The sequence below is a fragment of the Oncorhynchus nerka genome, linkage group LG20 (genome assembly GCF_034236695.1).
Source record: "Oncorhynchus nerka isolate Pitt River linkage group LG20, Oner_Uvic_2.0, whole genome shotgun sequence".
Lineage (NCBI taxonomy): Eukaryota > Metazoa > Chordata > Actinopteri > Salmoniformes > Salmonidae > Oncorhynchus > Oncorhynchus nerka.
Window position 1 is genome coordinate 97,720,554 of NC_088415.1, and position 25,647 is coordinate 97,746,200.

The 25,647-nt window shown below is 43.9% G+C and overlaps 1 protein-coding gene across 1 annotated transcript in view; it reads right to left on the reverse strand.

Moving 5' to 3' along the window:
• Window positions 1-629: 629 nt before the first annotated feature.
• Window positions 630-25,647, reverse strand: part of LOC115126373 (anoctamin-2-like) — a 97,369-nt gene continuing 72,351 nt past the window's right edge. Inside the window, exons 4-12 of the mRNA XM_065006116.1 lie at window positions 20,081-20,179; window positions 19,772-19,938; window positions 19,600-19,654; window positions 13,463-13,514; window positions 1,467-1,522; window positions 1,331-1,378; window positions 1,075-1,139; window positions 829-963; window positions 630-642 (exon numbers count right to left, since the gene is read on the reverse strand). Of these exons, the coding sequence (XP_064862188.1) occupies window positions 630-642; window positions 829-963; window positions 1,075-1,139; window positions 1,331-1,378; window positions 1,467-1,522; window positions 13,463-13,514; window positions 19,600-19,654; window positions 19,772-19,938; window positions 20,081-20,179 (690 nt within the window). The remainder of the gene's footprint in view (window positions 643-828; window positions 964-1,074; window positions 1,140-1,330; window positions 1,379-1,466; window positions 1,523-13,462; window positions 13,515-19,599; window positions 19,655-19,771; window positions 19,939-20,080; window positions 20,180-25,647) is intronic.

Below are 25,647 nucleotides of genomic sequence, written 5' to 3' on the forward strand. Positions count from 1 at the left end.
CATCATCCCCACTGTCAAACATGGTGGTGGCAGCATCATGGTTTGGGCCTGCTTTTCTTCAGCAGGGACAGGGAAGATGGTTAAAATTGATGGGAAGATGGATGGAGCCAAATACAGGACCATTCTGGAAGAAAACCTGATGGAGTCTGCAAAAGACCTGAGACTGGGACGGAGATTTATCTTCCAACAAGACAATGATCCAAAACATAAAGCAAAATCTACAATGGAATGGTTCAAAAATAAACATATCCAGGTGTTAGAATGGCCAAGTCAAAGTCCAGACCTGAATCCAATCGAGAATCTGTGGAAAGAACTGAAAACTGCTGTTCACAAATGCTCTCCATCCAACCTCACTGAGCTCGAGCTGTTTTGCAAGGAGGAATGGGAAAAAATTTAAGTCTCTCGATGTGCAAAACTGATAGACATACCCCAAGCGACTTACAGCTGTAATCGCAGCAAAAGGTGGTGCTACAAAGTATTAACTTAAGGGGGCTGAATAATTTTGCACGCCCAATTTTTCAGTTTTTGATTTGTTAAAAAAGTTTGAAATATCCAATAAATGTCGTTCCACTTCATGATTGTGTCCCACTTGTTGTTGATTCTTCACAAAAAAATACAGTTTTATATCTTTATGTTTGAAACCTGAAATGTGGCAAAAGGTCGCAAAGTTCAAGGGGGCTGAATACTTTCGCAAGGCACTGTAATGGAAAATTGTTATGAAGAGTAACTAAGGGCAGGATTCAACAATCAGTGAAATAAAGAGAGACACATTGATGTACAGAAAGCATGGGAGAGAGACTGAGGACTGTGTGTGGTGTGTATGTGTACCTGGGCACATTAGTGTTGACAGTGAGGACACCATAGAGGAACACTATAAGGCCCAGTAGAGAGGGCGGGACCAACATCCGGGTGTAAACTCCCATCCAGGCAAAGTACAGACCAATCGCCTCCCCAAAATACTTCCTGTTAGTGGTCAGAGTCAATATAGTACTTCTTATTACAGGTCAAACAGGCAGACAGATACATTTTAGGTTATACCTGATTAGGTCCAGACAGACACACTTTAGGTGATACCTGATTAGGTCCAATGGCTGGTATTTGAACATCACTCCATAGTTGGCCCACTCCTCATATAGGAGCTGAAACACACACACACACACACACACACACACACACACACACACACACACACACACACACACACACACACACACACACACACACACACACACACACACACACACACACACACACAGCGTTAACTAGATGTTGCTTCTCTGGAATCATAAGACATGCTAAAGGACACTGCTGACCAATCACATGAGCTCACCTGTCTGTCGTTCCTCTGATCCCGCCCTCCTTTCCTGGTGAATGACCCCTGAGGACAGAACAGTGTTACCTCTAACCCCCTGACCTTAACTTCTGAACGTTTCACCATGTTATCATGGGGATGGAATCATACTCACATCGTGTGGAGGAAAGGCAGAGTTATAAACACCAGTAGCTAATAACGATGAGATACCTGATAGAGAGAGAGACAGAGTTATAGACACCAGTAGCTAATAACGATGACATACCTGATAGAGAGAGAGTTATACACACCAGTACCTAATAACGATGAGATACCTGATAGATGTAAGCTGGTGCCGGGGCAAGGCAGACGTTTTACGTTCCCCCAGCCGAATGGGTTATTTGTTTGTTTATTTGCGTTGTTTGTAACTTATTTTGTACATAATGTTGCCGCTACTGTCTCTTATGACCGAAAATAACTTCTAGACATCAGAACTGCGATTTCTCACTACTGACTGGCAGAATATTTTTTTTCCCTTTCACGACTCTGACGAGCTCGACATGAAGGATATACTGCTTCCTCAGGAACAGGCCCGGATCCCCGTGAAGTGGAGGAAGAGGTGCCGAAGAGCGGGCTGCCTTCCGAGAATTCGTAGGAGATTGAATAAACCCCCACTTCCCTCCATTCTGCAAACGTCCTTGGAGAATAAAATCGACGAGTTAAGCGGAAGATTAAACTACCAACTGGACATTAAAAACTGTAACAACTTATGCTTCACAGGAGTAGTGGCTGAACGACGACAATATCAACATACAGCTGGCCGGTTATACAATGCACCGGCAGGATACAACAGCGGCGTCTGGTAAGACAAGCGGACTATGTATTTTTGTAAAAAACTGCTGGTGCACGATATCTAAGGAAGTCTATTGCTCGCCAGAGGGAGAGTATCTCATGAAAATCTGTCAACCACAATACCTACCAAGAGAGTTTTCCTCTGTATTATTCGTAGCTGTTTACATACCACTACAGTCAGATGATGGCACTAAGACAGCATTGAATGAGATCTTTGCTTATGGCCGAATACAAGAAAACACTCACCAAGGCAGCGCTCCTAGTAGCCGGGGCCTTTAATGCAGGGAACTTATTAAATTAGTTTTACCAAATTTCTATCAGCATGTTAAATGTGCAACCAGAGGAAAAATAACTCTGGACCACCTATACTCCACACACAGAGACGCATACAAATCGTCCTTCCATTTGGCAAATCTGACGATAATTCTATCCTCCTGATTCCTACTTACAAGCAAAAATTAAAGCAGGAAGCACCAGTGACTAGGTCAATAAAAAAGTGGTCAGATGAAGCAGATGCTAAGCTACGCTACAGGACTGTTTTGCACCACAGAATATGTTCCGGGATTCCTCCGATGGCATTGAGGAGTACACCACATCAGTCATTGGCTTCATCAATAAGTGCATCGATGACGTCGTCCCCACAGTGACCGTACGTACATATCCCAACCAGAAGCCATGGATTACAGGCAACATCCACACTGAACTAAAGGCTAGAGCTGCCGCTTTCAAGGAGCGGGACTCTAACCCTGAAGCTTATAAGAAAAACTGATATGCCCTCCGACGAACCATCAAACAGGCAAAGTATTAATACAGGACAAAGATCGAATCGTACTACACCGGCTCTGATGCTCGTCGGAAGTTTTATTTTATTTTACCTTTATTGAACCAGGCAAGTCAGTTAAGAACAAATTCTTATTTTCAATGACGACCTAGGAACAGTGGGTTAACTGCCTGTTCAGGGGCAGAACGACAGATTTGTACCTTGTCAGCTCGGGGATTCGAACTTGCAACCTTTCGGTTACTAGTCCAACGCTCTAACCACTAGGCTACCCTAGTGGCAGGCAAACCATTACAGAAACACAAAGGGCCCAATTACACAAGCCCACCAGACGAGCTAAACTACATATATGCTCGCTTCGAGGCAAATAACACTGAAACATTCATTAGAGCACCAGCTGTTCCAGACGACTGTGTGATCACGCTCTCGTCAGCCGATTTGAGTAAGACCTTTAAACAGGTCAACATTCACAAGGCTGTAGGGCCAGACGGATTACAAGGATGTGTACTGCAAGCATGTGCTGACCAACTGGCAAGTGTCTTCACTGACATTTCAACCTTTCCCTGTCAGAGTCTGTAATACCAACATGTTTCAAGTAGACTCAAGTAGACCAACCATAGTGCCTGTGCCCAAGAACACTAAGGTAACCTGCCTAAATGACTACCGACACGTAACTCTCAAGTCTGTAGCCATGAAGTGCTTTGAAAGACTGGTCATGGCTCACATCAACACCATTAGCCCAGAAACCCTAGACCCACTCCAATTTGCATACCGCCCCAACAGATCCACAGATGATACAATCTCTATTGCACTCTACACTGCCCTTTCCCACCTGGACAAAAGGAACACCTATGTGAGAATGCTATTCATTGACTACAGCTCAGCATTCAACACCATAGTGCCCTCGAAGCTCATCAATAAGCTAAGGATTAAACACCTCACTCTGCAACTGGATCCTGGACTTCCTGACGAGCCACCCCCAGATGGTATGGGTAGGTAACAATGCTGATCCTTAACACGGGGGCCTTTCAGGGTCCCCTCCTGTATTCCCTGTTCCCTCATGACTGCACGGCCAGGCACGAATCCAACACCATCATTAAATTTGGCCGTGTGGTGTCAGGACAACAACCTCTCCCTTAACATGATCTAGACAAAGGAGATGATTGTGGACTACAGGAAAAATAAATCCAAGCACTCCCCCATTCTCATCGACGGGGCTGCAGCGGAGCAGTTTGAGAGCTTCAATTTCCTTGGATTCCACATCACCAACAAACTAAAATGGTCCAAGCACATCAAGACAGTCGTGAAGAGGGCACGACAAAACCTTTTCCCCCTCAGGAGACTGAAAAGATTTGGCATGTGTCCTCAGATCCTCAAAAAGGTTCTGAAGCTGCACCATTGAGAGCATCCTGACTGGATGCATCACTGCCTGGTATGTCAACTGCTTGGCCTCCGACCGCAAGGCACTACAGAGGGTAGTGCGAACGGCCCAGTACATCACTGGGGTCAAACTCCCTGCCATCCAGGACCTCTACACCAGGCGGTGTCAGAGGAAGGCCCTAAAAATTGTCAAAGACTCTCTGCTACCGCATGGCAAGCAGTACCAGAGCGCCAAGTCTAGGTTCAAGAGGCTTCTAAACAGCTTCTACCCCCAAGCCATAAGACTCCTGAACATCTAATCAAATGGCTACCGGGAGTATTTGCATTGTCCCCCCTTCTACTCTGCTGCTACTCTGTTATTATCTATGCATAGTCACTTTAATAACTCTACCGACATGTACCTATTACGTCAATTACCTCGACACCGGTGCACCCGCACATTGACTCTGTACCGTTACCCCCTGTATATAGTCCCTCTATTGTTCTTTTTCTGTTGCTCTTTAATGATTTGTTATTCTTACCTAGTTTTAAAAGGTTAAAAAAATATTTTCTTTTTTTTGTGTGAATTTTACCTCCTTTTTCTCCCCAATTTCGTGGTATCCAATTGTTAGTAGCTACTATCTTGTCTCATCGCTACAACTCCCGTACGGGCTTGGGAGAGACGAAGGTTGAAAGTCATGCGTCCTCCGATACACAACCCAACCAAGCCGCACTGCTTCTTAACACAGTGCGCAACCAACCCGGAAGCCAGCCGCACCAATGTGTCGGAGGAAACACTGTGCACCTGGCAACCTTGGCTAGCGTGCACTGCGCCCAGCCTGCCACAGGAGTCGCTGGAGCGTGATGAGACAAGAATATCCCTCCTGGCCAAACCCTCCCTAACGACGGTATGCCAATTGTGCATCGCCCCACGGACCTCCCGGTCGCGGCCGGTTAACCCAGGGTCTCTGGTGGCACAGCTGGCGCTGCAGTACAGCGCCCTTAACCACTGCGCCACCCGGGAGGCCTCCAAAAGCTTTTGATTCAATTGGGCACAAGGGTCTGCTATACAAATTGATGGAAAGTGGTGTGGGAAAAATATTCAACATTCAAAACATTCAACATTACAAAATCCATGTACACAATCAACAAGTGTGTGTACATCAGCGCCACGTGTAACTTCCACAATGCCGTGAACGATCTGAGAGACAAGGCAAAAAGGGTCTTCTACGCCATCAAAAGGAACATAAAATTCGACATGCTAATTAGGATCTGGCTAAAAACACTTGACCTTTATGATTTGAGGTCTGGGGTACGCTCACCAACCAAGAATTCACAAAATGTGAAAAACACTGCACTGCATGCAGAATTCTGGAAAAAATATAATCTGTGTACAACGTAAAACACCAAATAATGCATGCAGAGCAGAATTAGGCCGATACCCGCTAATTATCAAAATCCAGAAAAGAGACGTTAAATTCTACAACCACCTAAAAGGAAGCGATTCCCAAACCTTCCATAACAAAGCCATCACCTACAGAGAGATGAACCTGGAGAAGAGTCCCCTAAGCAAGCTGGTCCTGACAGAGTCCCAGGACAGCAACATAATTAGACCAAACCAAATCATGAGAAAAGAAAAAGATAATTACTTGACACATTGGAAATAAATAATGGAAAAACTGAGAAAACTAGAGGTCTATTTGGCCCTAAACAGAGTGTAGACAGTGGCAGAATACCTGACCACTGTGACTGACCTAAATTTAAGGAAAGCTTTGACTATGTACAGACTCAGTGAGCATAGCCTTGCTTTTGAGAAGTAGGCAGCCCTGGCGCTCAAGAGAAGACAGGGTATGTGCTCACTGCCCACAAAATGAGGTGGAAACTGAGCTGCACTTCCTAACCTCCTACCCAGTTGCTTACCATATTAGAGACAGATTTTCCCTCTTGTCCTTTAACTTTTGCACATCCTTACAGCACTGTATATAAACATAATATAACATTTGAAATGCCTTTTGGAAACTTGTGAGTGTAATGTGACATTTTTTGTTTATTTCACTTTTGTTTATCCATGCCAATAAATCCCAGAGAGAGAGGACTTGACTTTGTCTTTCTTTAATGAAACACCTCCACCCCCCCCCCCCAAAAAAAAAAAAAAATATATATATATATATATATATATATATACAGTTGAAGTCGGAAGTTTACATACACTAAGGTTGGAGTCATTAAAACTTGTTTTTCAACCACTCCACAAGTGAGGACATCTCATGTCAATTAGGACATCTACTTTGTGCATGACACAAGTAATTTTTCCAACAATTGTTTACAGACACATTATTTCACTGTATCACAATTCCAGTGGTTCAGAAGTTTACATACACTAAGTTGACTGTGCCTTTAAACAGCTTGGAAAATTCCAGAAAAACGATGCCATGGCATTAGAAGCTTCTGATTGGCTAATTGACATCATTTGAGTCAATTGGAGGTGTACCTGTGGATGTATTTCAAGGCCTACCTTCAAACTCCGTGCCTCTCTGCTTGACATCATGGGAAAATCAAAAGAAATCAGCCAAGACATCAGAAAAAAAATTGTAGACCTCCACAAGTCTGGTTCATCCTTGGGAGCAATTTCCAAACACCTGAAGGTTCCACGTTCATCTGTACAAACAATAGTACGGAAGTATAAACACCATGGGACCACACAGCCGTCATACCGCTCAGGAAGGAGATGTGTTCTGTCTCCTAGAGATGAACATACTTTGGTGCGAAAAGTGCAAATCAATCCCAGAACAACAGCAAAGGACCTTGTGAAGATGCTGGAGGAAACAGTTACAAAAGTATCTTTATCCACAGTAAATCGAGTCCTATATCGACAAAGGCCGCTCAGCAAGGAAGAAGCCACTGCTCCAAAACCACCATAAAAAAGCCAGACTACGGTTTGCAACTGCACATGAGGACAAAGATCTTACATTTTGGAGAAATGTCCTCTGGTCTGATGAAACAAAAATAGAACTGTTTGGCCATAATGACCATCGTTATGTTTGGAGGCAAAAGGGGGAGCCTTGCAAGCCGAAGAACACCATCCCAACCGTGAAGCACGAGGTTGACAGCATCATGTTGTGGGGATGCTTTGCTGCAGGAGGGAATGGTGCAATTCACAAAATAGATGGCATCATGATGCAGGGAAATTGTGGCTATATTGAAGCAACATCTCAAAACATCAGTCAGGAAGTTAAAGCTTGGTCGCAAATGGGTCTTCCAAATGGACAATGACCCCAAGCATACTTCCAAAGTTGTGGCAAAATGGCTTAAGGACAACAAAGTCAAGGTATTGTAGTGGACATCACAAAGCCCTGACCTCAATCCTATAGAAAATGTGTGGGCAGAACTGAAAAAGCGTGTGCGAGCAAGGAGGCCTACATACCTGAATCAGTTACACAGCTCTGTCAGGGGGAATGGGCCACAATTCACCCAACTTATTGTGTGAAGCTTGTGGAAACCCAAAACCCAAAACGTTTGACCAAAGTTAAACAATTTAAAGGCGACACTACCAAATACTAATTGAGTGTATGTAAACTTCTGACCCACTGGGAATGTGATGAAAGAAATAAAAGCTGAAATAAATCATTCTCTCTACTATTATTCTGACATTTCACATTGTTAAATTCACATTCTTAAATTATGTGGTGATCCTAACTGACATTTTTACTAGGATTAAATGTCAGGAATGGTGACAAACTGAGTTTAAATATATTTGGCTAAGGTGTATGTAAACTTCTGATTTCAACTGTATATATGTACTGTATACATTTACCATACTCACCTTGTCCTCTACCCCACAATACAAAACACCACCACACATCACAATAACCAAAACCTCACCTCTTCTACAACAGTATATCCAAAACATCTTCCCCAGCTATACATACTGCCCCCCCCCAACACATCTCCTGAAACCTCTCCACACGAATCATTTTATAGAACTCAAATTCCACCCTAAGGCGCACAGAGACCATCCCATTAAATAATAATAAAGGGTTTGTTATCCCCCCACCTTTGACCCTGTTCCTCCTTGTTAGCCAAATAGTCAACTTTGCCTGAGCAAACAGAAAATTCAACAAAACACATACAGTGGGGCAAAAAAGTATTTAGTCAGCAACCAATTGTGCAAGTTCTCCCACTTAAAAATATGAGAGAGGCCTGTAATTGTCATCATAGGTACACTTCAACTATGACAGACAAAATGAGAAAAAAAATCCAGAAAATTTTTATGAATTTATTTGCAAATTATGGTGGAAAATAAGTATTTGGTCACCTACAAACAAGCAGGATTTCTGGCTCTCACAGACCTGTAACTTCTTCTTTAAGAGTATTTGTCCTCCATTCGTTACCTGTATTAATGGCACCTGTTTGAACTTGTTATCAGTATAAAAGACACCTGTCCACAACCTCAAACAGTCACACTCCAAACTCCACTATGGCCAAGACCAAAGAGCTGTCAAAGGACACCAGAAACAAAATTGTAGACCTGCACCAAGCTGGGAAGACTGAATCTGCAATAGGTAAGCAGCTTGGTTTGAAGAAATCAACCGTGGGAGCAATTATTAGGAAATGGAAGACATACAAGACCACTGATAATCTCCCTCGATCTGGGGCTCCACGCAAGATCTCACCCCGTGGGGTCAAAATGATCAAAGAAAGAAAAGAAAGAACACCATACCTACTGTGAAGCATGGGGGTGGAAACATCATGCTTTGGGGCTGTTTTTCTGCAAAGGGACCAAGACGACTGATCCGTGTAAAGGAAAGAATGGGGCCATGTATCGTGAGATTTTGAGTGAAAACCTCCTTCCATCAGCAAGGGCATTGAAAATGAAATGTGGCTGGGTCTTTCAGCATGACAATGATCCCAAACACACCGCCCGGGCAACGAAGGAGTGGCTTCGTAAGAAGCATTTCAAGGAGATCTGCATAGAGGAATGGGCCAAAATACCAGCAACAGTCTGTGAAAACCTTGTGAAGACTTACAGAAAACGTTTGACCTCTGTCATTGCCAACAAAGGGTATTTAACAAAGTATTGAGAAACTTTTTTTATTGACCAAATACTTATTTTCCACCATAATTTGCAAATAAATTCATTAAAAATCCTACAAATGTGATTTTCTGGAGAAAAAATTCTGTATTTTTTTCTCATTTCGTCATAGTTGAAGTGTGCCTATTATGAAAATTACAAGCCTCTCTCATTTTTTTAAGTGGGAGAACTTGCATAATTGGTGGCTGACTAAATACTTTTTTGCCCCACTGTATGGCCTTCTCCTTATTTGAATACCTGTACCCCATTATAAACATCCCAAACAGTAAAAACCACCCCAACCTCTCACACAGTCATGTGTCTTCTCAGTCATGTTGACACTGGTCTACTACCAGGTCATGTGTCTTCTCAGTCATGTTGACACTGGTCTACTACCAGGTCATGTGTCTTCTCAGTCATGTTGACACTGGTCTACTACCAGGTCATGTGTCTTCTCCGTCAGGTTGACACTGGTCTACTACCAGGTCATGTGTCTTCTCAGTCAGGTTGACACTGGTCTACTACCAGGTCATGTGTCTTCTCAGTCATGTTGACACTGGACTATTACCAGGTCATGTGTCTTCTCAGTCATGTTGACACTGGTCTACTACCAGAGAGAGAGAGCGAGAGAGTGAGAGAGAGAGCAAGAGAGCGAGAGCGAGACACAGAGAGAGAGAGAGAGAGAGTTGCTTTGGCAATGTTAACACGTTTCCCATGCCAATAATGCCCCTTGAATTGAATTGAGATACAGCTAGAGAGAGATATTCAGTGAGAGAGAGACAGTGAGAGAGATACAGCGAGAGAGTGAGAGAGCGAGAGAGAGAGCGAGAGAGATACAGCGAGAAAGAGAGATACAGCGAGAGAGAGAGAGATACAGCTAGAGAGAGATATTCAGTGAGAGAGAGGCAGTGAGAGAGATACAGCGAGAGAGTGAGAGAGCAAGAGAGAGAGATACAGCGAGAGAGATACAGCGAGAGAGAGAGAGACAGCGAGAGAGAGAGAGACAGCGAGAGAGAGAGACAGCTAGAGAGAGATATTCAGTGAGAGAGAGACAGAGAGAGATACAGCGAGAGAGTGAGAGAGCGAGAGAGAGAGATACAGCGAGAGAGAGAGAGAGAGCGAGAGAGATAGAGACAGCGAGAGAGAGAGAGAGAGCGAGAGAGAGAGAGAGAGAGAGAGATACAGCGAGAGAGAGAGACAGAGAGAGAGAGAGAGAGACAGAGAGAGAGAGAAGAGAGCGAAAGAGCGAGAGAAATAGGGTAGATTTGATATATGCCTGTTGATATGAGGATTGGTTTATGGTTCTGAGTTTGAGAAAAAAAAACATAGTTTAGGAGACAAAGCTGAATGATAATTTATGGCCAATGCTGTCTGGCTATGTGTGTCTTTGCTATAAAGGATCTCAGTTGCAATGTGTAAGGGACTCTCAGAGAATTCATTGATAGACACTGAATTGATCTGAGAGTCACAGGGTTGTGATGGAGCTCATATAATTAAAGATGGACTTTGTGATAACTCTGACTTGTGTGTGGTTTGCTCTCATGATTTGGTAACTAGAGGACATTTCCACGACAAGATACAGATACAGAGAGAGATACAGATACAGAGAGATACAGATACAGTGAGAGATACAGATACAGATACAGAGAGAGATACAGATACAGTGAGAGATACAGCTACAGTGAGAGAGAGATACAGCTACAGTGAGAGAGAGAGATACAGATACAGTGAGAGAGAGATACAGATACAGAGAGAGAGAGAGATACAGATACAGTGAGAGAGATACAGCTACAGAGAGAGAGAGATACAGATACAGTGAGAGAGAGATACAGATACAGTGAGAGAGAGATACAGCTACAGTGAGAGAGAGATACAGCTACAGTGAGAGAGAGATACAGATACAGTGAGAGAGAGATACAGATACAGTGAGAGAGAGATACAGCTACAGTGAGAGAGAGATACAGATACAGAGAGAGATACAGATACAGTGAGAGAGAGAGATACAGATAAAGTGAGAGATACAGATACAGTGAGAGAGAGATACAGATACAGAGAGAGATACAGCTACAGAGAGAGATAGAGATACAGAGAGAGATACAGATACAGAGAGAGATACAGATACAGAGAGAGATACAGATACAGATAAAGTGAGAGATACAGATACAGAGAGAGAGATACAGATACAGAGAGAGATACAGCTACAGAGAGAGATACAGATACAGTGAGAGATACAGATACAGTGAGAGATACAGATACAGTGAGAGATACAGATACAGAGAGAGATACAGATACAGAGAGAGAGAGAGATACAGATACAGAGAGAGATACAGATACAGAGAGAGATACAGATACAGAGAGATACAGATACAGTGAGAGATACAGATACAGTGAGAGATACAGCTACAGTGAGAGAGAGATACAGATAAAGTGAGAGATACAGATACAGAGAGAGATACAGATACAGAGAGAGATACAGATACAGATACAGAGAGAGATACAGATACAGAGAGATACAGATACAGTGAGAGAGAGATACAGATACAGTGAGAGATACAGATACAGTGAGAGAGAGATACAGATACAGTGAGAGATACAGATACAGAGAGAGAGAGATACAGATACAGAGAGAGATACAGATACAGAGAGAGATACAGATAAAGTGAGAGATACAGAGAGAGAGATACAGATACAGAGAGATATACGGATACAGAGAGATAGAGATACAGATACAGAGAGAGAGATACAGATACAGAGAGATAGAGATACAGAGAGATACAGATACAGAGAGATAGAGATACAGAGAGATACAGATACAGAGAGAGAGAGATACAGAGAGATAGATGCATAGAGAGAGATACAGATACAGAGAGATACAGATAAAGTGAGAGATACAGAGAGATACAGATACAGAGAGATAGAGATACAGAGAGATAGAGATACAGAGAGATACAGATACAGAGAGATACAGATACAGAGAGAGATACGGATACAGAGAGATACAGATAAAGTGAGAGATACAGAGAGATACAGAGAGATACAGATACAGAGAGATACAGATACAGAGAGATACAGATAAAGAGAGAGAGACAGAGAGATAGAGATACAGAGAGATAGAGATACAGAGAGATAGAGATACAGAGAGATAGAGATACAGAGAGAGACAGATACAGAGAGATAGAGATACAGAGAGAGACAGATACAGAGAGAGAGATACAGATACAGAGAGATAGAGATACAGTGAGAGATACAGAGAGAGATAGAGATACAGAGAGAGATACAGACAGAGAGAGAGATACAGATACAGAGAGAGATACAGATACAGAGAGATACAGATACAGAGAGAGATACAGATACAGATACAGAGAGATACGGATACAGAGAGAGATACAGAGAGATACAGATACAGAGAGATACGGATACAGAGAGATACAGATACAGAGAGATACAGATACAGAGAGATACAGATACAGAGAGATACGGATACAGAGAGAGATACAGAGAGATACAGATACAGAGAGATACGGATACAGAGAGAGATACAGAGAGATACAGATACAGAGAGATACAGAGAGAGATACAGATACAGAGAGATAGAGAGACAGATACAGAGAGAGATACAGATACAGAGAGATACAGAGAGATACGGATACAGAGAGAGATACAGAGAGATACAGATACAGAGAGATACGGATACAGAGAGAGATACAGAGAGATACAGATACAGAGAGATACAGAGAGAGATACAGATACAGAGAGATAGAGAGACAGATACAGAGAGAGATACAGATACAGAGAGATAGAGATACAGAGAGATACAGATACAGAGAGATAGAGATACAGAGAGAGACAGATACAGAGAGAGAGATACAGATACAGAGAGATAGAGATACAGAGAGAGATACAGATACAGAGAGATAGAGATACAGAGAGAGATACAGATACAGAGAGAGAGAGATACAGATACAGAGAGAGAGAGATACAGATACAGAGAGAGATACAGAAACAGAGAGAGATACAGATACAGAGAGATACAGATACAGAGAGAGATACAGAAACAGAGAGAGATACAGATACAGAGAGAGATACAGATACAGAGAGAGATAGTGCTCACCAGTGGCTTGGCAAGTCTGTGTACAGGCGGTGCGTGTCAATATCTCCTTGACCTAGACACACGTACACACAAACAAACACAAACATAGGAAATGAAGGTGGTGACTCCTTTACTGATGCTCTTGTTATGGCATGTTTCCATGCACTGTGATAATTTCATATTAAACTGATTATGACAGTAGGTAGATTAACAGTTAAAATTGAAGTAAGCAAAAGCCAGTTAAAACACCTGTTTTTCAAAATATTAGGACATGTAAACCCCTTAATCGGCATTCCAGCTGTGTATATTTTATTGATCCATTTTTTGCTCGTGTCACTGCTCTTTATTCAGCTTTACGCATCCGCCACAAGGCCTTTGTCAGAGCTTTATTAACATGATTTCTCCCAATAGGCCGAAAAAGCTATTTCAAGTCCACAAGGTCCCAATGGATTATTTCAGTAAACAGCATCTCTACAGATGATCAAGCACCTCTTCAACAAAGCCTCCTTCACTCACGCCGCCAAGCTTACCCTAGTAAAACTGACTATCCTACCGATCCTCGACTTCGGCGATGTCATCTACAAAATGGCTTCCAACACTCTACTCAGCAAACTGGATGCAGTCTATCACAGTGCCATCCATTTTGTCACTAAAGCACCTTATACCACCCACCACTGCGACTTGTATGCTCTAGTCGGCTGGCCCTCGCTACATATTCGTCGCCAGACCCACTGGCTCCAGGTCATCTACAAGTCCATGCTAGGTAAAGCTCCCCCTTATCTCAGTTCACTGGTCACGATGGCAACACCCATCCGTAGCACGCGCTCCAGCAGGTGTATCTCACTGATCATCCCTAAAGCCAACACCTCATTTGGCCGCCTTTCGTTCCAGTACTCTGCTGCCTGTGACTGGAACGAATTGCAAAAATCGCTGAAGTTGGAGACTTTTATCTCCCTCACCAACTTCAAATATCAGCTATCTGAGCAGCTAACCGATCGCTGCAGCTGTACATAGTCTATTGGTAAATAGCCCACCCATTTTCACCTACCTAATCCCCACAGTTTTTATTTATTTACTTTTCTGCTCTTTCTACCTGTACACGACCATCTGATCATTTATCACTCCAGTGTTAATCTGCAAAATTGTAATTATTCGCCTACCTCATGCCTTTTGCACACATTGTATATAGACTGCCCATTTTTTTCTACTGTGTTATTGACTTGTTAATTGTTTACTCCATGTGTAACTCTGTGTTGTCTGTTCACACTGCTATGCTTTATCTTGGCCAGGTCGCAGTTGCAAATGAGAACTTGTTCTCAACTAGACTACCTGGTTAAATAAAGGTGGAAAAAAAAAAAAAAAACACAGCAGTCACTTCATTGGTTGCAAAGTTCAATTTGTGAACTGGTTCCAAGTCCTGAATAGCCCCCCCCATTTAATCTCATCCTCTTTTATACAATGCCTCTAAGTATTTTATGTAATAAACTATAGTGGTTTGGCGCCTTCTCCCTCCTGTAGTAAGGTAGTACTGCGTGTATTTGATCCGCGCATGTATTTGATCTGCGTGTATTTGATCCACGGGTGTAGTTGATCCGCGGGTGTGCTAGCATCAACCGTGCAAGCCCTCTTTTGCGTGAGTGAAATCAAATTGGAACAACTGAATGTTTTATAAGTAGTTTTCAAATGCAAACTATATATGCTTCCCAAAAAAAACATGGTTGCTGTGGTAGAACTTTTATTTTGATTGCCGTGTCCATGTAAACAGGATTATTAGGGGAAATGTTCATCTAGCAAGCATCTAAATATTTCATTTGAACTATTAAATTAATCTGACTCTCCACAATAATCACATGATTAATCATGACCTTATCCACAATCACATGATCAACCATATTAACCCATAACCTAGCCATAATAATCACATGATCAACCCTATTAAAACCTAGCCATAATAATCACATGATCAACCCTATTAACCCCTAACCTAGCCATAATAATCACATGATCAACCCTATTAACCCCTAACCTAGCCATAATAATCACATGATCAACCCTATTAACCCATAACCTAGCCATAACAATCACATGATCAACCCTATTAACCCATAACCTAGCCATAATAATCACATGATCAACCCTATTTAGCCATAACAATCACATGATCAACCCTATTAACCCATAACCTAGCCATAATAATCACATGATCAACCCTATTAACCCATAACCTAGCCATAATAATCACATGATCAACCCTATTAACCCATAACCTAGCCATAATAATCACATGATCAACCCTTTCAACCCCTATTACTAGTCTGTTCAACCTCTCTTTTGTATCGTCTGAGATCCCCCAGAGATTTGAAAGCTGCTGCAGTCACCTCTCTTCAAAGGGGAGACAATCTAGACCCTAACTGATTACAGACCTATGTCTATACTACCCTGCCTTTCTACGGTCTTCGAAAGCCAAGTTAACAAAAAGATCACCGACCATTTCGAATCCCACCTGTCAGGACCCGGTTACGAACCCGGGTCTCCGGAGTGAGAAACAGTCACTTAACCAACTGAGCCACGAATAGTCGGCAGAACCCAGAAGATGAGGCAGACACAGCAGTACTTGAGACGGTGTATTTAATGAAGTAAAAAGTGAAGTTCTTCAGGAAAACATGTAACTCCACAACCTCAAAAGGAATCCTACAAGAACAAAGGTAATCCTCCAAGACAAAAAAGGTAAATCCACAAGGTGGAAGGTAAAGCACAAAAAGCCTCAAAAGATACTCAAAAAACAAACAAACAAGAACAAAAAACAGAATTCCACAAGAGAGTCCACCGGGATCAACAAGAGTTCACAGAGTACTAGGGCTGGGTGCTAACATACAAACACAGAGCAAAGAACAGAGGAAAACAAAGGGTTTAAATACAATCAGGGGTAATGAGGCACAGGTGCAAATAATAATGGGGATGAAGGGAAAACAAAAGGTCAAAAGGCACAATGGGGGCATCTAGTGACCAAAAACCGGAACAACCCTGGCCAAATCCTGACACCACCGTACCTTCTCCGCTACGCAATCTGGTTTCCGAGCTGGTCATGGGTGCACCTCAGCCACGCTCAAGGTCCTAAACGATATCATATCTGCCATCGACAAAAGACAGTACTGTGCAGCCGTATTCATCGACCTGGCCAAGGCCTTCGACTCCGTCAATCACTGTATTCCTATAGACAGCCTTGGTTTCTCAAATGACTGCCTCTCCTGGTTCACCAACTACTTCTCAGACAGAGTTCAGTGTGTCAAATCGGAGAGCCTCTTGTCCGGACCTCTGGCAGTCTCTATGGGGGTGCCACAGGGTTCAATTCTCGGGCTGACTCTTTTCTCTGTATACACCAATGATGTCGCTCTTGCGGATGGTGATTCTCTGATCCACCTCTACGCAGAGGACACCATTCTGTATACTTCTGGCACTTCTTTGGACACTGTGTTAACTAACCTCCAGACAAGTTTCAATGCCATACAACTCTCCTTCCGTGGCCCCCAACTGCTCTTAAATACAAGTAAAACTAAATGCATGTTCTTCAATCGATCACTGCCCACATCCGCCTGCCCGTCTAGCATCACTGCTCTGGACGGTTCTGACTTAGAATATGTGGACAACTACAAATACCTAGGTGTCTGGTTAGACTGTAAACTCTCCTTCCAGACTCACATTAAGCATCTCCGATCCAACATTAAATCTAGAATCGGCTTCCTATTTCGCAACAAAGCCTCGTTCACTCATGCCGCCAAACATACCCTCGTAAAACGGACTATCCTACCAATCCTCGACTTCGGCGATGTCATTTACAAAATAGCTTCCAACACTCTACTCAGCAAATTGGATGCAGTCGTTTTGTCACCAAAGCCCCATATACTACCCACCACTGCGACCTGTTTGCTCTCGTTGGCTGGCCCTCGCTTCATATTCTTCGCCAAACCCACTGGCTCCAGGTCATCTACAAGTCTCTGCTAGGTAAAGCCCCGCTTTACCTTATCTCAGCTCACTGGTCACCATAGCAACACCCACCCCCAAACCCAACTGCTCATTTGGCCGCCTTTCCATCCAGTTCTCTGCTGCCAATGACTGGAACGAACTGCAAAAGCTGGAGACTCATATCTCCCTCACTAACTTTAAGCACCAGCTGTCAGGGCAGCTTCCAGATCATTGCACCTGTACACAGCCCATCTGTAAATAGCCCATCCAACTACCCTCATCCCCATATTGTTATTTATTTTAATCTTTTTTTTTCCTGCTTTGCACCCCAGTATCTCTACTTGCACATTCATCTTCTGCACTTCTATCACTCCAGTGTTTATTTGCTAAATTGTAATTATTTCGCTACTATGGCCTATTTATTGCCTTACCTCCCTAATCTTACTTCATTTGCACACACTGTGTATAGACTTTTCTATTGTGTTATTGACTGTACATTTGTTTATCCTATGTGTAACTCTCTGTTGTCTTTGTCACACCACTTTGCTTTATCTTGGCCAGGTCGCAGTTGTAAATGAGAACTTGTTCTCAGCAAGCTTACCTGGTTAAATAGAGGTGCATTTTTTCTTTCTTTCTCATGATTAACCCTATGAACCCTATCCAAAATAATCACGATTAACCCTGTTAATCTTCACCTTATCCACATTACTCATATGATTAATCCTAACCCTATCCAAAAGAATCACATGATTAACCTTATTTACCCTACCCACAATAATCACATGATTAACCCTACCCACAATAATCACATGATTAACCCTACCCACAATAATCACATGATTAACCTTATTTACCCTATCCACAATAATCACATGATTAACCCTATCCACAATAATCACATGATTAACCCTACCCACAATAATCACATGATTAACCTTATTTACCCTACCCACAATAATCACATGATTAACCCTATTCACAATAATCACATGATTAACCCTATCCACAATAATCACATGATTAACCCTACCCACAATAATCCCACGATTAACCCTATCCACAATAATCACATGATTAACCCTATCCACAATAATCACATGATTAACCCTATCCACAATAATCCCACGATTAACCCTACCCACAATAATCACATGATTAACCCTATCCACAATAATCACATGATTAACCGTATTTACCCTACCCACAATAATCACATGATTAACCCTATCCACAATAATCCCACGATTAACCCTACCCACAATAATCACATGATTAACCCTATCCACAATAATCCCACGATTAACCCTACCCACAATAATCACATGATTAACCCTATCCACAATAATCACATGATTAACCGTATTTACCCTACCCACAATAATCCCACGATTAACCCTACCCACAATAATCACATGATTAACCCTATCCACAATAATCACATGATTAACCGTATTTACCCTACCCACAATAATCCCACGATTAACCCTACCCACAATAATCACATGATTAACCCTACCCACAATAATCACATGATTAACCGTATTTACCCTATCCACAATAATCCCACGATTAACCCTACCCACAATAATCACATGATTAACCCTACCCACAATAATCACATGATTAACCCTATTTACCCTACCCACAATAATCACATGATTAACCCTATTTACCCTACCCACAATAATCACGATTAACCCTATTTACCCTACCCACAATAATCACGATTAACCTTATTTAACCTACCCACAATAATCACGATTAACCCTATTTACCCTACCCACAATAATCACGATTAACCTTATTTACCCTACCCACAATAATCACGATTAACCCTATTTACCCTACCCACAATAATCACGATTAACCTTATTTACCCTACCCACAATAATCACGATTAACCCTATTTACCCTACCCACAATAATCACGATTAACCCTATTTACCCTACCCACAATAATCACGATTAACCTTATTTACCCTACCCACAATAATCACGATTAACCCTATTTACCCTACCCACAATAATCACGATTAACCTTATTTACCCTACCCACAATAATCACGATTAACCCTATTTACCCTACCCACAATAATCACATGATTAACCCTATTTTTAACCACAATAGTCAAATTATTGTGTGCATGTAACCGTACTCAGTAAGAAAGTGTTATTGAGAGGTGTGTGTGACTCACTATTCTGCTGCGTACAGAGTAGTCAAATAGAATGTCCTGTGACTTGATTTCAAACCTGTAGAGGATGACAGACATGGTTAGAAAGCATGAGTGAATATGTGTGTAAGCGTTTGTATGTATGTGCAAGCATGTGTGTTTGTATGCATGTGTGTGAGCATGGGTTGGTACTCACAGGTGTAGCTTGTCTCTGGAGAAGGGGTGTGAGAGGGTCTTTGTTCGGTTCTGGTGGGACTGTGTGTTTAGTGTTTCTGGGACATCAGGTCGGAAGGGTTTGATCAGGGTTTGATACAACAATGCTATTTTCCCCGCGATGCCCTGAGGCTGCCGCAACTCATAACTCTGTCCAATCAGAGAACACAACACTCATAACTCTGTCCAATCAGAGAACACAACACCTGTAACATGGTCACATCAGCTCAATCACAAGATTACTCAAAAATCTACCAGGTGTGCATGTGTGTTGCTGTGATAACAGGCATACCTTTTTGACCGGCACTTTGATCTTCTGTAGCTCAGCCTCTCTGCTCAGCGTCGCCCAGGGAACATGCAGCCGGATAAACCCTATACCCTGGGACCTAGACTACACGCACACACATACACACACACACACACAAATCAGGGATCTTCAATGATGCATTTAGGTTGCGTGAGAAATAGGTTGAATTTCAACACTCAGGCTAGTAACGACGATCAAGATGAGTAGAGGATGATCGACAAGTCATCCCAACCCTTAAATCTTTGATTCTGTACACAACACGTCTTAAAGGGATGTTGAACGGAGTGAAAAGCTAAAAACAAAGGTGAAAAAATATTAGACTACAGTAAATGGACAAATCCCTCTGTAGACCCTGACTTTGATGAGCCTCCCCGAGGTGGTGAAGGTAGGAAACAACATCTCCACCTCACTGATCCTGGAGCCCCAAAAGGTGCGTGCTCACTCAGCCCCCTCCTGTAATCACTGTTCACCAATGACTGCGTGACCTCCAACTCAATCATCATCAAGTTTGCAGATAACACAACAGTAGTGGGCTTGATCACAACAATGACAAGACAGCCTATAGGGAGGAAGTGAGGGCACTCGGAGTGTGGTGTCAGGAAAACAACCTCACACTCAACGTCAACAAAAGAAAGGAGATGATCGTGGACTTCAGGAAACAGAGGGAGAACCCCTCTATCCACATCGATGGGACAGCAGTGGAGAAGGTGGAAAGTTTTAAGATCCTTGGCGTACACACCAATGATAGACTGAAATGGTCAACAGGCACAACAGTGCCTCTTCAACCTCAGGAGGCTGAAGAAATTTGGCGTGTCACCTAAAACACTCAAACTTTTACAGATGCACAATTGAGAGCATCTGGTCAGGCTGTATCACCGCCTGGTATGGCAACTGCACTGCCCACAACCTCAGGGCTCACCAGAGGGCGGTGTGATCTGCAACACGCATCACCAGGGGCAAACTACCTGCCCACCAGGTTACCTACAGCACCCGATGTCACAGGAAGGCCGAAAAGATCATCAAGGACAACAACCACCCGAGCCACTGCCTGTTCACCCGCTACCATCCAGAAGGCGAGGTCAGTACAGGTGCCTCAAAGCTGGGACCGAGAGACTGAAAAATATTTTCTATCTCAAGGCCATCAGACTGTTAAAAAGCCATCGCTAACACAATCATTGGCCGCTCTAACAAATGGATCACTAGTCACTTTATTAATGCAACTTTATTAATGATGTCTACATATCTTGCATTACTCATCCCAGATGTATATACTATATTTTATACCATCTATTGCATCTTGACTATGTTGCTAACACATTGCTCATCCACATTTTATATGTATATATTCTTATTCCATACCTTTACTTAGATGTGTGTATTAGGTAGTGGTTATGGAATTGTTAGATTGCTTGTTAGACATTAATGCACTGTCAGAACTAGAAGCACGTCACCCCGCTCCTCCGCTCCCTCCACTGGCTTCCAGTTGAAGCTCGCATCCGCTACAAGACCATGGTGCTTGCCTACGGAGCTGTGAGGGGAACGGCACCTCAGTACCTCCAGGCTCTGATCAGGCCCTACACCCAAACAAGGGCACTGCGTTCATCCACCTCTGGCCTGCTCGCCTCCCTACCACTGAGGAAGTACAGTTCCCGCTCAGCCCAGTCAAAACTGTTCGCTGCTCTGGCCCCCCAATGGTGGAACAAACTCCCTCACGACGCCAGGACAGCGGAGTCAATCACCACCTTCCGGAGACACCTGAAACCCCACCTCTTTAAGGAATACCTAGGATAGGATAAAGTAATCCCTCTCACCCCCCCTCCCCCTTAAAAGATTTAGATGCACTACTGTTCCACTGGATGTCATAAGGTGAATGCACCAATTTGTAAGTCGCTCTGGATAAGAGCGTCTGCTAAATGACTTAAATGTAAATGTAAATGTAAGCACAAGCATTTAGCTACACTCGCAATAACATCTGCTAGCAAGGTGTACATGACCAATAAAATATTATATATTTGATACAACCTAGCTGACTAGCAGCTGATGCTGACAAGAAGAAGACACAACCTAGCTGACGCTGACTAGTAGCTGACAACCTAGCCGACACTGGCTAGCAGCTGACACAACCTAGCTGAAAACCTAGCTGACAAGTAGCTGAAGAAACCTAGATGACACAACCTAGCTGACGCTGACTAGCAGCTGACGCAACCTAGCTGACGAGTAGCTGACGCAACCTAGCTGACGAGTAGCTGACGAGTAGCTGACGCAACCTAGCTGATGAGTAGCTGACGCAACCTAGCTGATGCAACCTAGATGACTAGTAATGTAAATACAATGTAGCTGACACAACCCAGCCGACAAGCAGCTGACACAACCCAGCTGACGAGTAGCTGACGCGACCTAGCTGACAAGCAGCTGACACAACCCAGCTGATGCGCAGCTGACACAACCCAGCTGATGCGCAGCTGACACAACCCAGCTGATGCGCAGCTGACACAACCTATCTGACAAGCAGCTGACACAACCTACCTGACAAGTAGCTGACGAAACCTACTTTAAAAGTAGCTGAAACATTCTAGATGACACAACCTAGCTGATGCTGACTAGTAGCTGTCACAACCTCGCCGACAAGTAGATGAAGAGTAGCTGACGCAACCTCGCTGACAAACCTAGCTGACGCTGACTAGTAGCTGACGCAACCTCGCCAAAAACTAGATGACAAGTAGCTGAGGCAACATCGCTGACAACCTAGCTGATAAAACCTAGCTGACAACCCAGCTGATGAGCAGCTGACGCAACCTAGCTGACGAGCAGCTGACACAACCTAGCTGACGAGCAGCAGACACAACCCAGCTGCCACAACCTACCTGATGCGAAGCTAACAACCTAGCTGACAAGCAGCTGAAAAATCCTAGATGACACAACCAAGCTGTTGCTGACTAGTAGCTGACGCAACCTAGCTGATGAGTAGCTGACGCAACCTAGCTGACGAGTAGCTGACGCAACCTAGCTGACGAGTAGCTGACGCAACCTAGATGACTAGTAGTGTAAATACAATCTAGCTGACACAACCTATCTGACGAGCAGCTGACAAAACCTAGCTGACGAGCAGCTGACACAACCTACCTGACGAGCAGCTGACACAACCCAGCTGACGAGCTGCTGACACAACCCAGCTGACGAGCTGCTGACACAACCTATCTGACAAGTAGCTGACGCAACCTAGATGACACAACCTAGCTGACGCTGACTAGTAGCTGACACAACCTCGCCGACAAGTGGATGAAGAGTAGCTGACCCAACCTTGCTGACAAACCTAGCTGACGCTGACTAGTAGCTGACGCAACCTCGCCAAAAACTAGATGACGAGTAGCTGAGGCAACCTCGCTGATGAATAGCTGATGCAACCTCACTGACGAGTAGCTGAGGCAACCTCGCTGATGAGTAGCTGAGGCAACCTCGCTGACAACCTAGCTGACAACCTAGCTGACGAGCAGCTGACGCAACCTAGCTGATGAGCAGCTGACAAGCAGCTGACAAGCAGCTGACACAACGCAGCAGACACAACCTAGCTGACAAGCAGCTGATACAACCTAGATGACACAACCTAGCTGATGATGACTATTAGCTGACGCAACTTAGCTGACACAACCTAGCTGACGAGTAGCTGACGCAACCTAGTTGACGAGTAGCTGGCGCAACCTAGCTGACGAGCAGCTGACAAGCAGCTGAAACAACCTAGATGACACAACCTAGTTGACGCTGACCAGTAGCTGACGCATCCTAGCTGACGCAACCTAGCTGACGAGTAGCTGACGCAACCTAGCTGACGAGTAGGTGACGCAACATAGCTGTTGCAACCTAGATGACAAGCACCTGACACAACCCAGCTGAAAAGTAGCTGACGAGTAGATGCTTCAACCTAGCTGACGCGTAGATGACGCAACCTAGCTGATGCAACCTAGATGACTAGTAGTGTAAATACAATCTAGCTGACACAACCCAGCCAACAAGCAGCTGACACAACCCAGCTGATGAGAAGCTGACACAATCTAGCTGACACAACCCAGCCGACAAGCAGCTGACACAACCCAGCTGATGAGAAGCTGACAAGCAGCTGACAAAACCCAGCTGAAACAACCTACCTGAAAAGCAGCTGAAATAACCTAGATGACACAACCTAGCTGATGCAACCTCGCCAAAAACTAGATGACAAGTAGCTGAGGCAACCTCGCTGATGAATAGCTGATGCAACCTCGCTGACGAGTAGCTGAGGCAACCTCGCTGACGAGTAGCTGAGGCAACCTCGCTGACAACCTAGCTGACAACCTAGCTGACGAGCAGCTGACGCAACCTAGCTGATGAGCAGCTGACAAGCAGCTGACAAGCAGCTGACACAACGCAGCAGACACAACCTACCTGACGAGTAGCTGACGCAACCTAGTTGACGAGTAGCTGGCGCAACCTAGCTGACGAGCAGCTGACACAACGCAGCTGACACAACCTACCTGATGAGTAGCTGACAACCAAGCTGACAAGCAGCTGAAACAACCTAGATGACACAACCTAGTTGACGCTGACCAGTAGCTGACGCATCCTAGCTGACGCAACCTAGCTGACGAGTAGCTGACGCAACCTAGCTGACGAGTAGCTGACGCAACCTAGCTGTTGCAACCTAGATGACAAGCACCTGTCACAACCCAGCTGAAAATTAGCTGACGCAAACTAGCTGACGAGTAGATGACGCAACCTAGCTGATGCAACCTAGATGACTAGTAGTGTAAATACAATCTAGCTGACACAACTCAGCCGAAAAGCAGCTGACACAACCCAGCTGATGAGAAGCTGACACAACCTAGCTGACACAACTCAGCCGACAAGCAGCTGACACAACCTAGCTGAAGAGTAGATGACACAATCTAGCTGACAATTAGCTGACACACAACCTAGCTGACGAGCAGCTGACACAACCTAGCTGACGAGTAGCTGACGCAACCTAGCTGTTGCAACCTAGATGACAAGCACCTGACACAACCCAGCTGAAAAGTAGCTGACGCAAACTAGCTGACGAGTAGATGACGCAACCTAGCTGATGCAACCTAGATGACAAGCACCTGACACAACCCAGCTGAAAAGTAGCTGACGCAAACTAGCTGACGAGTAGATGACACACAACCTAGCTGACGAGCAGCTGACACAACCTAGCTGAAGAGTAGCTGACGCAACCTAGCTGTTTACATTTACATTTACATTTAAGTCATTTAGCAGACGCTCTTATCCAGAGCGACTTACAAATTGGTGCTTTCACCTTATGACATCCAGTGGAACAGCCACTTTACAATAGTGCATCTAGGTCTTTTAAGGGGGGAGAGGGGAGAAGGATTACTTTATCCTATCCTAGGTATTCCTTAAAGAGGTGGGGTTTCAGGTGTCTCCGGAAGGTGGTGATTGACTCCGCTGTCCTGGCGTCGTGAGGGAGTTTGTTCCACCATTGGGGGCCAGAGCAGCGAACAGTTTTGACTGGGCTGAGCGGGAACTGTACTTCCTCAGTGGTA